General features: G+C 39.3%; 1 protein-coding gene and 1 pseudogene across 1 annotated transcript; both read left to right on the top strand.

The window, feature by feature from the left end:
* Positions 1-670: 670 nt before the first annotated feature.
* LOC120740996 lies at positions 671-8,897 on the top strand (annotated as a pseudogene).
* A 998-nt stretch (positions 8,898-9,895) lies between these two features.
* On the top strand, positions 9,896-13,758 carry LOC120740994 (thialysine N-epsilon-acetyltransferase-like). Its single transcript, XM_040043586.1, has 6 exons — positions 9,896-10,418; positions 10,662-10,713; positions 11,645-11,728; positions 12,877-12,978; positions 13,070-13,110; positions 13,283-13,758. The coding sequence occupies exons 1-6, from the start codon at positions 10,356-10,358 to the stop codon at positions 13,448-13,450; spliced, it is 510 nt and encodes a 169-aa protein (XP_039899520.1). The 5' UTR covers positions 9,896-10,355; the 3' UTR covers positions 13,451-13,758.

Genomic DNA, 13,758 nt, shown 5'->3' with positions numbered 1-13,758 from the left:
TTCTGATAGTTTCGGGATACATGAGCTGCCATTATCCAATGACACATCTGCTTACCTGTATCTTTTGCTCGTTTCTCCTCCTCTTCTTTTCCCTTTTTTTCTACACTGAGCACCTGAACTTTTCTTGTCCATCTTCCATTGGTTTTAATTTTGGACTCCAGTATGAACGCCCATCCCCCAACCCGAGGATCACCACAACGAGCCCGTTCTCAACATGTTGACGATTTGTCGTAAAATGTTACGCTTTGGGAGTGAGAACGTGTTGTTATTAGATGCTGCTCCGGTCAGCCAGAGAGTCCCCCGCCGCCCCGCCCGGTGCCTATTCCATCCCCAAAATGCGCTGGCTGATGTCGGGGCAACATGAGTACGGGCAGCTTTTTTTTTTTTTTTTTGCCGGGGCTGGCAATCCGTGTCACAGCTTGTTCATGACATGTTTGAGGACACTGAGATAGTGGTGATGTGTGATAGGAGTGACAGATGGGTTTGAATGTGAGGATGGGATCAAATCAGGGATCAGCTCTGACCACCTTCTTGTGATAGTGATGGTGTAAAGGTTGTTGATGGATGACTCCACTTTGGATTCAAATAAGGCAGCATGCTGCAAAATACTGGATTAGTTTAAAAGAAAAAAAACATTTTTGATGACATAAAAGTCTAAAAAACTGACTTTTGTGATTTGTCTTGCAATTCCAGTATGGAGGTCTCAAAATGCACATGCTAAAGAAAAGAAGATTTCACTCTTGGGGACCTCATATATAAAGAATATGTGCAAATTTTTTCAGATGATTCAAAAGAGCCACAACAGGAGTCATTTGACAGGAGTCACTGAGACTATTCCCAGGTATCCGGTTGGTATACATAAAAAATCTTCTCAGTGTACATGATTTTAGGCAATGTACAATTTTGCTAGCTAGATTAGGAAGAGGAAATGATGGCAGGCAAGTTTTGGTATCTTTTGGGGACAGCTGGTTTTTAGTTTATGCCATGTTGTCAGTCAGTTCACAGTTAATTAGTGGATAAAAGTCAGTGGATAAAAATCGTGTTCATGTGGCATCAGCTCTCACAGGGATTCTGGGGAATCAGAAAGCAGATGCGTTAGCAGGGAACTCTACCTGTAAAGAAAAAACTGGCAAAGACAGAGGAGTGCAGTACATGTGACAGGGGGCGGTAATGCAATGGAGATGGATGCCAACTGCTTTTAAATCCCAAAGAAGAAGAAGAAGAAGTTGAAGGAAACGCGGCTGTCCAGCTCTGCGATCACAACCGATCATCACCACATCCACTCAGCATGGACTTCTCAATCCGTGCAGCCAACCTGGGCGGCTGCAAGGACATCGCGCGCATGATCATGGTGAGCGGAAACATGCGCCCGCAGTCCAGCTGTGTGTGTAAGACATTTAGTGACATGCATCAACCATCAGGCTGACATCCGTCAACCTCTCTGCTGCTGCTGTCATTATTACATGGTTCAGATGCAATGTGCTCGCTTTTGCTCTTTAGTTTCAGTGCAAACAGGCTAATAAATGTTAAGAGAGCTCATTATGAACGATGAGCTCATGCTTTGTTTGTTTTTTTCCAGGAGCTGGCAGAATATGAGAAAGTGTCAGACCACGTGAAAGTCACCCAGAAAGGTAGTGTATGTAGTCATGTCTCAAGTTCTCTGCCTTGACTTTCAGGGTATTTTTTTTATAATATTTATAAAACGATTAAATCCAAGGTGATATTTTTGGAGGTGCACAGTTTATTCTTGACTTTGGGAAAATGAGATCTTATAAAATCTTGTCAGTGAAACACAGAAACTAAATTTTAATGTCTGCAGCTGTAAAATAAACTGAGCTAAGACACGTACACATTCAACTGACATTTTTATAAATGCAGATGCAGCTGCTTCAGTCCATGACTGGCAGTGCTTGATGAAAGATAAAAGACGAAAGTGTTGCTAATCAGAAACTTTCCAGATTGTGTTGAATGGTTGATCAAATTCTGGTGGCACATTTCTGCATTCATAATTTCAGCATTTTGACAGGATATCCAACACCACACTGGCTGAAAGGCAGCTCTGAAACATGACAGAGCCTATACCGTGTTTTACAGATGGCTGTAGACACTGTTGTACCTCTCTGCTGACCTCCTCTATAGAGTCACGTGCATCTTGAAGCAATGTGGGCTTCGACCACAGCTGGAGTTTCTGCCAGGAGCTGAAGTGGGAATGCACGTCCAGATAAAACACACTTCTAACCAAAAAGTATCTGGATCAAATATAGTTTGGTGTTTATGGTAAATGGACTGGTTCTTATATAACGCTTTTATACTCTTATGAGCACTCAAAGCACTTTATACAACTTGTGCATTCACCCATACACACAAGCACATTTTTATTTAGTGCTTTCTAACTAACATTCACACACATGCATATTCCGATGGATGCATCGGAGAGCAATTTGGAGTTAGTATCTTGCCCAAGGATATTTGGCATGCAGACTAGGGGAAGCCAGGGATCGAACCATCAACCTTCCAATGAGTAAATGACCTGTTCTACCGCCTGAGCTACAGCTACCCCAAATTTAGTTGTTTAGTTATATTTGTGTAAGCTAAGTAGATTTTTCACACCATAATAAAGTATTTGTCTGTGAGCCATTTGTTTCTACCACCAGGTAACAGGTTTTCCCAGGAAGCTTCATTCTAAAATTAGGAATTATGGACCTTTGAGGAAAAACCATTGCACTGTATTTTCCAACAAAAGGTCAAGAACTGGTTTTAAAGCTCTCTCTTAGCTAAGATTACATTTTGATAAAAAGCCTCAAACTGTTAAATGTAAACTGAATTTCCCCTTGTGAAAACACCGTGTAACAGTATCTATAATTTCTTTTCAGACTTGGAGCAGGATGGCTTTTCCAAGAACCCGTTCTTTCACGGGATCATCGCTGAGGTGCCAGAACAGCACAAAACCAAAGAAGGTGATCATGTTACGCTCAGTTTTCTCACACACTGTTGCGATCTACTGTCTAACAGCTGTAACAAACTTAGAACTGATGGTTGAGTGTTTAAAAAAACATATGAACCCATATGTGACAAAACCCTTAAAGTAAGTGGAAAATAACCGACAGAGTGGGCGAGCAGGAGAAACAAAAAAACAGGGCAGATTTTTAACAAAAGGTTAAAAATGTGAGGTTTTATTTATAAAGTTTGCTGCACATTAACTGTGAGCACCACCAAAATTTGTATCATTTTTTCACTGATGTAAAGGAAATGATACATATTTATGTGTTTACAGTGTAAAGTAAAGCATTATGCTGTTAATAATCACTCTGATAAATGTTCAGAGTCATTCACTCAGTTGGAAGGAACGGCAAAACAAATATACAAATTTTATGAATACAGACACAGTTTAGCTTCTTCTAAATGTCGACTGTTTTTACCAGTAGATATTTTTCTACTTTCAGGGTACACGAAAATCGGCTATGCACTTTATTTCTATTCCTACAGCTCATTTGTCAGGCAGAGCCATTTATATGGAGGACCTGTATGTGATGCCTGAGTTCAGAGGTACAGTACAGCCTCTGAGAAGATATCTCATCTTCATTGTGACCCTATATTTGCAGGAAATCTCAAGTAATGCACATGATCTGTCTTTCAGGGAAAGGTGTCGGTAAAGCACTAATGAGCAAGGTGGCACAGGTGAGTGAAACATATAAACACTGTAGAAGATAAACCTTGAAGCTTTTTTTATTTTCAATATTTGCACGAAAACATACTAGCCAGTGTCTCAGAGGCAGCATACAGAAGAAGCCTCCATGCGTCTTTTCAGCTCAGCAGTCATTCCTGTCTTCCTTCTTGTTTTTGCCCTCCTGTAGCTGGCTCTGGCTGCTGGTTGCCACCAGCTCAACTTGACCGTCCTGGACTGGAACAAACCATCTATGGACTTTTACCTCAGCCAGGGCTGCTTCGATATCACTGCTTCCATGGGCTACCACTGCATGCGCTGCGAGGGGGAGGCGCTGAAGCACCTGGCTCAACTTTAACCCATCCGTTATGACCTTGTGACCTTGTGACCTTGTGCAGCCATGAGGTCAGCCCACACTTTGCAGGGATGGAGCACCACTCAGTGGCCTCTTTGCAAAACCTAACAACCTGAAGCCCCTACCTCAGCGTTACAAGGATAACTGTTACATAGGCTGTCTGAAGGTCTGTGCATATAAGCTAAGAGTGCAGCACGCCTTTTTAAAATGAATATAGTTCAGATATGTGTTTATTTTATAAATGGCATTAAATTTGTTTTCTAATTTAGTTGCAGTTACATTTTTGCAGTTACATGTAATTTACAAGCAGTGGATGTTCCAGTGTGTAACGTCATAGAATAAAGTGAATTGTATACATTTCTCCTGAGGATGTTTTTTGTATTAAGTTACCAATAAGACACATAATTCAGATACTGTCTTCCACATTTAGCAGCTGTCAGAATTAAAAAAGAAATGAAGTACAGTTACTTCACTACTTTACTTCTCACTAGTCAAAGGAGCTTGCAAAGAAAAGCGTCTGGACTTCTTTAAGTTACTTGAAGACGTTTCACCTCTCATCCGAGAAGCTTCTTCAGTTCTAAGGTCAAATGGTGGAGAGTCCCAGATATAAACCTAGTGGGAGTATCCCCCCCACAGAGAACAAAAGGACCCCCTGATGATCCTCTAATCGCCTGAGCCAAGGTGGGAAACTGGGCGTGGGTCCCAATCAGCCAGAGTTTCGGGTGAGTTCATTGTGAAACCTGACCCCACCTTATCATGCGAATTCCTGAGATCAGATGGCCCAGGATGTGAGTGGGCGTTAAGGCATCTGGGAAGGGATCTCAAAACTGGATTATAGATGGCAGAGAGTTGGTGTCGTAAACCCCCGCCTCTGTTCAAAGATGGTCGCTCACAATGGACATAGATGGCTTCTTTCACTCCTCTTTCAAACCATCTGTCCTTTCTGTCCAAAATGTGAACATTGGCATCCTCGAAAGAGTGTCCTTTATCCTTAAGATGCAGATGGACTGCTGAGTCTTGTCCTGTGGAGGTGGCTCTTCTGTGTTGTGCCATGCGCTTGTGAAGTGGCTGTTTGGTCTCTCCAATGTAGAGGTCTGGGCATTCCTCGCTGCACTGTACAGCATACACCACATTGTTAAGTTTGTGTTTTGGCGTTTTGTCTTTCGGGTGAACCAGTTTTTGTCTGAGTGTGTTGCTGGGTCTGAAATGCACCGGGATGTCATGCTTGGAGAAAACCCTCCTGAGTTTTTCTGATACACCGGCTACATAGGGGATGACAATGTTGTTGCGTCTGTCCTTCTTATCCTCCCTCGCTGGTGTCTGATCTTCTTTTCTGTGCCTCTTTGCTGACGAGGGAGGATAAGAAGGACAGACGCTTTTCTTTGCAAGCTCCTTTGACTACGATGACCTGGATGACTGAGAACCTTCACAGACATTTACTTCTCACTAGTTTTTACTTTTATGCTTTGCATTGTAACACAAAATCTCAACTTTCCACTCTATAGTTTCAAAACAAGCTGTCAAAATGTTACAGTTGCCATTTCAAGTCAAACAACTGCCAAGGCTGCTTAATCCTCTTCAAAATGCTTAGTTTAGATGAGTTAGTGAAACAACTTGATCAGCTGTCTTATTCTGTCTACAACATTCATCCTCTTTACTGCACAAGTGTGTGACGATTAATATCCCTGCATCTGTCCATTGGCAATAAGGAGAGATCACTTAAACATTATTTATTGAGACAGAGAAATTAATGTATGATGACCCATCATGGCAGACAGAATCTGAGCGGTGATAGGATTTAGGACAGGACCCCTTTGAGTCTACATGGTGGTGGTGATGGAGAGTGAGGCTTGGCTCTAACTGAGGTGTCTGTGAGGAAAGTACCAAGGTGGAAAGCAGAATGTACATTAGCAATAAAACAACGGAATGAGGTTTTCAAAACATAAAAATATATACAGAAAATATGGAAACAAGCAGAGGTTTGAAGGGTTATAAAGACAGTAAAAATCTTTATTGGAGAAAATACTGTGAATTACTGGGTAAAAATACACCATTAGACAGGGTTCACTGTACAATTAAACCTAAGTCTGGTAATTCAAAAGATTATTACTTCCCAGCAATAATAGATAATGATAAAAATTAGATAAATAAATCTGAATTATTAGCAAAATCATTTGCAAAGGTGGATAGTACAGACAACCTTTATGACAAAGAAAAAAGAGGATGGGAAACAACATTACAGAGAAATATCAAAATACTTCATGATTAAGAAAATAATGAGGATGTAATTCATATAAATTTTTCTTTTTTGAATTAAACAAGGCATTAAAGAAATCTGGGAAAAAAACATCCATGGTACAGATCAAATCAGTTATTGCATGCTTAAATAATCTGAGTGATGCAAGTTAGGAAATATTGATAGAGTATATTACAAGATGTGGGAAGAAGGAGAACTACCAAAGAAATGGAAAGAATAATTAACAAATGTGCAACAGGTTATTGTGATTATTGCACAGAAATGGAGCACATATTCATATATATGCTATATTCTTATAAAACAAGAATCATTTAAGGATAAGGGAATTATTTCTCAATGTTTATAGTTTTTGTTATTTTTAAACTTGTGAAAGAATATAATGGCGGTAGGCTACTGTAGTTTCTGATCCATACGCCACTCTAGAAGGTGGCGGTAATACACCTAAAAGTTTAATTTAAAAAAAAACAGAAGAAGAAGAAGCGCGTCAAATTTTGTACACAGGGCCACTCGAACGATAGTTTCCATTATTGGAAACTTAAAGTACAAGGTCTGAAAGAAGCGTCGCGAAAATGCCGCTCACGGTTACGGTCATAACGGAAAAGGGATTGAGATTTGAGCTTGAAGTGGAGAGCGATGATACTGTTGAGAGTTTAAAGCTTCGAATAAAGGAGAAAGAAGGAGTTCCCCCCGGTAGGCCTGAAATCGCTACTAATACACTGCATGATTGTGATTAAAAAGGTCATTCAACAGTTACAGATTACTGCCTTACACATAGTGTTAGAAAAACTGCTATCCACTCACTCCTTCAGGTGTTACATGATTTTTTTTATGCAAAAGCGCCCTGCTTTCACACAGTCTGCTCTAATCAGTTTGCACTGTAGTTCAGTAGGTTTACGTGGTGCGTTTAGTTGCAAGCTCAGCAATCTACCCCAGTGTTGAAGAAGGACAGGTCGTTGAGATATATTTATATTTCGGATTTTCCTGTATTAAAATAAATAACCTGTTATGAATTTCTTGTTCTTTACAGCACGCAGGTCTATACAGGCGTATTTATATATTTCAGGAATTACATATGCAAGTTGTTATGAACAAACTTCATATTCTTGATCATTCTTGAGCTGAGATATGATACTTAAGTCACATCCATTATATATAACTTTGAATATAATTATCAACAGACCCCACAATATTGTCATTTAACATGTGGCAGTGCTTTAAGGATCATTTGCAAGTTCTTTAGGTGAAATCAGTTGAGACTAAAGTCATTACATTTTCTCTTTCCTTATAAATCCTCAGTATTCATCAGATATCCTGAGCTGAATCAGCTCAGGATATCTGATAGAAAAAAAAAAGATCTTCCAGGAATGGTGATGGAGTTTTCCAGAGATCTGATTGGTACCGGGCAGTGATTTCATACCTGCTGATCTAACCATTCACAGCAAGACCCTAGCATGGTAACCATGGTTACCATGGCAATCCGAGAAGCGACTGAGCTTTATAGCATAGAAAGTTACGTGGATAAGATGAAATCCTGCTTCGTAGTACGGGCATCTGGGCGAACACCAAATACACACATACACAGGTCACATAATTGCAAGTAGATGTTTTTTGTTTGGTTTTTTGATGTTTTTTTTACAAATTGTAAATGAAAAAGTATTTTCAGTTTGTAGAAATTATTAGCCTTTCTTGACTTTTGGTGCCTGATTTTAACTTTTTAGTTTATGTCTGTTTCAGATCAACAGAGAATTATTTTTCAAGGCAGGGAGCTGACGGATGGTCACTGTCTCAGTGACTATAATATCCAACACAGGTCCACTGTATATGTAATTCTAAGACTGAGAGGAGGATGGCTACCTGAGAAAGGTGATAAAACCCGGAGCAGGGAAGAGCTGTCTAACTTTTAAGTAATTTTAACAACACAGCAGAACAACATCTCAGTGACACCAAGGCCCAGGTTGCTCAAGCGCCACTGAGGAGTAATTTTAGCATGACAAGGAATCCTCAACCAAAAGAAGTCCTCCAATGAGTCTGTGAGAAAACGTCTGCTCAGTGGTGACGGGAGAAAAGTTTTTAAGACGGAGACCTGAGAGAATGTGTTGTACTTATCCGCCTGCACTGAAGATGACAACACAAAATCCCATTTCTACAGTTTTTGTTTTGATACTATATTATGAATTGTAATTCCTATAAATAAGCAGTTGCCATGCTACTTTTAAACCAGTTCAGCTAGGCGGATAGCACACAGTGTGATGAGCCAGTGACACTTTCAGCATTGGCAGCAGTAAAACTTTAAACTCGTTAAATTCTTGAAACAAGTTCATCCTCCTCACCACGTAAAGAACTGTTTAATTTGCACTCTGATGGTAAATAAAGTAGATGGGTTAAGTCCTTTGGCTACATAAAGTTACAAAAATTGAAAAAAAAATATTTTGCACCTCTAGTCAGGAGATGTCAGCACTTGTTATCATGGTAGAGTGGCTCAATGTTTGGTGGTCAAAGTCCATGTCCATGAAACAAACCCGTTTCACTAAAATCACCGTTAGACTAAAATTATATTTTATTTTTTATATAATGATGCTTCTTTATCTAAACTTGTGTGTCAAACTTTGGTTGTTTTTTTTGTTTTTTTAAAAAAGAGGGATCTTTGACTGGTTATTATTTTGACTTTCAAAGCAGAGATAAAAATTACCACCGTACTGCTGTGTACTGTGTATTTGTATTAACTGATATAACAGGTTATTTGCTTGACCAGTTTCTCTGAATTATAATGACCTCTGGATCACCTGGAACGGTGTCAGCGGTCACTACCTTTGGTCTCCAGTTCCTTAGACTGAAAGGAGTTAATAACAAGCTGGACTTTGGGCTGCCAGTCTTGACTGGACTGTTGAATTTTGGATGGATACCAAAGAATCAGCGAAATTTCAAACATTTGTTTGTGGATGAGTTCAACAGATGTGTATTAAGCTAACAAAAACAAGGCAACACATCAGATGAATATTGACCAGCACACATGAGTGAATTTATTCTGCTTGACTTATATTTGAAGCTACATTTCCTCTTGGATCTTTTGATTTGTTTTTGTATTCAACATATGTCTAACATTTCAAATAAACTTCTTTCTCTTCTGGAGTCAGAGAGGAAACAAATTATATTCATATCAGTAATAAAAAACACTGAAGCCTGGTTAATATAACTCTTCATCACGGTCACTTTGGCTTCTGGGATTACAGTTATCTTAATATAGCACATTTATTATTTAGCACTTTATAGTTTGTTTGTTTTTTCAACAGATGCAGAGTGGGACATACACTCAACTTAACAGTTTGTTCTAACAAACCTGCAAATTTACCCTTTTTATTATTTTCAAAAGTCTTCGATCATATGTAAAATGGAAATAAAAAGAAAATGCATTGTTGAAAAAAATCGATGAAAACGTGTAATGTTTAGAAGCTTAATTAGATTTATTAGCTAAAAAACTTTTCAGAAAGAAAACCAGAGGGAAATATAATATTTGATTTTCTGAAAAAAATGAGATTGTACAGCTGAATGAACTGACCTTATTTTGTGTTCCAGGTTTACTCTCAGCAGTGAGATATTCTTTATTAGGTTCAGTATTTATTCATTTTCCATAACATGACGCCCCAAGTGAATGCCCTTTGTTAAAATATCCCTTTATATTTCTGATCTGCTCTTCCATTCTTTCAGAGTCAGTTTAAAATTCACTCAGGGACACTGCTGAGAGTAGTATGGAAGTAGGTTATATAAAGCGTTCTGATGATACATTCGCTTTATCAGTCATGACACACTTCTCTCTGTCTGGTCCTGTATTTGCGTGGTGTTGGATCGATATCAGATTTTTCAGTGGCACACACTCCAGCCTACATGAGTGTGTCCAGCTGCAGAGCAGGAGGAGCAGGGCAAAGTGGTTCCAGGACATGTCTGCTGTTTGTTGAAACTGAAGTAACACACTGGACTCAGAGGAGCAAAGCAAACTGAAGTATCAATAATTTCGAGCTTGTCTACTTCTCACAGTCTGTCCTCTAACAGACTGGAACAAAACCTCATCAAATCCACTTGACATGGCTTTCTCCCTCCGCACGGCAAACCTGGACGACTGCAAAGACATCGCGCGGATGATCATGGTGAGCACACATGTGGACGCTCATGCAGTCCAGCTGTGTGTGTGATTCATGCAATTTTTCAAAACCACAATGTTGCTGTTATCATTAGATTAGTGAGATATTATCGGATGAACTGTGCTCGCGGTGCTCTACAGTTTCAGTGCAAACAGGTTAATAAACTGTTTTTACTGTCGGCTGAGGAACAGTGATGTTAGCATGTCCTGATAAATGATGGCAGCTGATGCTATTTATGATTTTCTCCAGGAACTGGCAGAGCATGAAAACCTGGCAGAGCATGTGAAAGTGACCCAGAAAGGTAGTGTTTGTAGTGATGTCTCAGGTTTTTGCCTTAACTGTAAATGTATTATTTTATACTCTTCATAAACATATTAAATCCAAGGTGATATCCCAAAAGAGGTTCAGAGCCAAGTTACTGTAGTTTTTTGGGGTTTTTTTTAATTTTATATACAGTATTTCTTTCAATTTTGACTTTTTGTTTTTAGTTCAGTTTAGTTTCCGGGGTGGAGTTTCATATTTCACTTTAGTTTTTACTTTTTGAAAATGTTTAGTTTTTGTTGGTTATTTATTATTTTCAGTCTTAGTTTTATTCTTTTTCTAATTGTATCGAGAACATATGCCAAAGGCCAGATGTAGGATAATAATTACAGCAAAGTAGGAAAATAATTATAATAAAAAGACAGCATCATTTTAAGAGCAGTTTGCTCTCGTTCTCATAGACACCCAGAGACTCAAGAAACACTGACATCAAAGCCACATCAGGCTAGTACCAAAGAAGCATATAATAAAACTAAGAACATTACTTCTCTCCTTTTTGAAAATAGTACATGTATTCTGAACCAACCACATTCCCACTTTTCATCGTCTGCATAGCCGCCCTCGCTTCCTCTTTACACTTCTTATTTCACCACCTGTCCTCCTCTCTCTCATTTTCTTCATTCATCATTTCCTCAAACTGTTCCTTCCATCTTCCCAACACACTCTCTTCTAATATTTTTTTTTCTAGCCTCTTTCAACACTTTCTTGCAATTCTTCATTCCACCACCAAGTGTCCTTGGCCTCTTTCTTCTGTCCAAAACACCCGTTTACAAACACTCTGTAATGTGTGACCTTAAAATTAGGGTAAAAAAAAAAACTTTATTTGTCTATGGTAGCTGGGATAGGCTCCATCCAAGGATAAGTGAAAGAGAATAGATGGATGGATGTTTATGTCTGTAATTTCATTTCAGACTTGGAGCAGGATGGCTTTTCCAATAACCCGTTGTTTCATGGGATCATCGCTGAGGTGCCAGAACAGCACAAAACCAAAGAAGGTGATCATGTTACACTCAGTTTTTACACACTGTTTTCACTACACTGATACTAACTATGCCTGTAGGTCAGAGTGAGCACAAAGTCTTTGTTGCTTGTCGGGGAAAGACAATAAGAAACATAGGAAACAGTCACCTTTCTCTTGTTTTTTTATGCTCATGTTCTTGCAAGAAAATTTATTATTCTGTAAACCTTAATAAACCATTATAAAACTTAAACAGGGTACAAAAGTGTTGTAAGCCTCCTTTTTAGTTTTTTGCAAGTAAGTTTTATTGCCAAAGTACTTTCTATTGTACATCAGTCTACCTCCATAAACACTTCTTATTTGCTTACTTACTCTCTGCTGCCCAGCTGTGCTTTTTCCTCCCATGACACAGGTGTTTTTCCACACAGTCACCGCTGTCCACTATCTGCTGACTTCAAATATCAGAGTCTATACTGAGAAGTAGCTACTTATGTCTTGGACCTCATTAATGTTGTGCTCCGCTCTCATCAGCTGCTAGAAAAACTCAATAAATCCACGAACTGTCCAGAACCAATCAGCAGAGAAGTTAGCAGCTAAATTGTTCAGGACTCAGAATCATCAGATTCATCAAGTCACTAGCAGGGGCGGATCTAGAGGGATGGCATGTGCCAGCCTGAAAATGATCTCTTTCCACCCTTAGTGCCACGCTGGTTTTGCATATGACAGTGTTGTTTATTAAAATAAGACAGCATTAACACTTTGAGCCAGGCTACAGTTAACAATGAATATAACTTCTAAAACTGAATATATTGCATAGTGTCCCTGGGCACCAGCAACATGACTCCAGATGTTCTGCTGCCTCCAAGAAACCAAAGAAGTAATAGTGGTTAAAATGACCTAACCAGCCTCACCACTGGGAAATGTGAGGTTTCATTTATAAAGTTCGATGCACATTAACTGTGAGCAGCACCACAAATTGTATCATTTTTTCACTGATGTAAAGGAATAGTTATGTGTTTACAGTGTAAAGTAAAGCATTATGTCTTTAGTAATCATTGTGATAAATATTCAGAATCATTCACGCAGTGGGAAGGAACGACAAAACAAATATACAAATTTCATGAATACTGAAACTATTAACTGTAAACTGTAAGCTAGCTCAGACTGATATTTTTCTTCTTTCAGGGCACACAAAGATCGGCTATGCACTTTACTTCTATTCCTACAGCTCCTGGTCAGGCAGAGCCATTTATATGGAGGACCTGTATGTGATGCCTGAGTTCAGAGGTACAGTACAGCCTCTGAGAAGATGTCTCATCATCACTGTGACCCTATATTTGCAGGAAATCTCAAGTAATGCACGTGATCTGTCTTTCAGGGAAAGGTGTTGGTAAAGCACTAATGAGCAAGGTGGCACAGGTGAGTGAAACATGTGAATAATGGAGAAGATAAACGTAAAGGAGATGAACCTATTTTCAGTATTTGTGAGCAAAAAGTACTAAACAGTGTCTGAGAGGTAGCAGAAAAAAAGAAGCCTCCATGCTATATCTCAGCTTAGCAGTAATTTCTTCTTGTTTTTGCCCTCCTGTAGCTGGCTCTGGCTGCTGGTTGCCACCAGCTCAACTTCACCGTCCTGGACTGGAACAAACCATCGATGGACTTTTACCTCAGCCAGGGCAGCTTCGATATCACTGCTTCCATGGGCTACCACTGCATGCGCTGCGAGGGGGAGGCGCTGAAGCACCTGGCTCAACTTTAACCTATTCATCATGACCTTGTGACTTTTGCAGCCATGAGGTCAGCCCAAATAATGCAGGGATGGAGCACCACTCAGTGGTCTCTTTGCAAAACCTGACAACCTGAAGCCCCTACCACTACATAGGCTTTCTGAATGTCTAGGCACATAGGCTTATTGTGAAACATAACTTTAAAAATGAATATAGTTCAGATATGTCTGTATATAGATAAATAGCATAAAATTGGTTTTCTAATTTAGTTGGAGTTACATTTTGGCTCTCAGGCAGTGGATGTTCCAGTCCTGAGAGGATTTTTACATTAAAGTGTATA

The sequence above is a fragment of the Simochromis diagramma genome, unplaced genomic scaffold (genome assembly GCF_900408965.1).
Source record: "Simochromis diagramma unplaced genomic scaffold, fSimDia1.1 OVJJ01000656.1, whole genome shotgun sequence".
In the NCBI taxonomy this organism is placed as follows: domain Eukaryota; kingdom Metazoa; phylum Chordata; class Actinopteri; order Cichliformes; family Cichlidae; genus Simochromis; species Simochromis diagramma.
Note: the sequence above shows the minus strand (reverse complement) of the source record. Positions and strands in the feature narration are given on the sequence as shown.

What these genes read in the sequence shown, in the direction of transcription:
- LOC120740994 (XM_040043586.1), top strand. Translation starts at nt 10,356, where the DNA reads ATGGCTTTCTCCCTCCGCACGGCAAACCTGGACGACTGCAAAGACATC. An exon ending in ACAGCACAAAACCAAAGAAG is followed by an intron (nt 11,729 to 12,876) that starts GTGATCATGTTA and finishes TTCTTCTTTCAG; the next exon opens with GGCACACAAAGATCGGCTAT. An exon ending in TGTGATGCCTGAGTTCAGAG is followed by an intron (nt 12,979 to 13,069) that starts GTACAGTACAGC and finishes TCTGTCTTTCAG; the next exon opens with GGAAAGGTGTTGGTAAAGCA.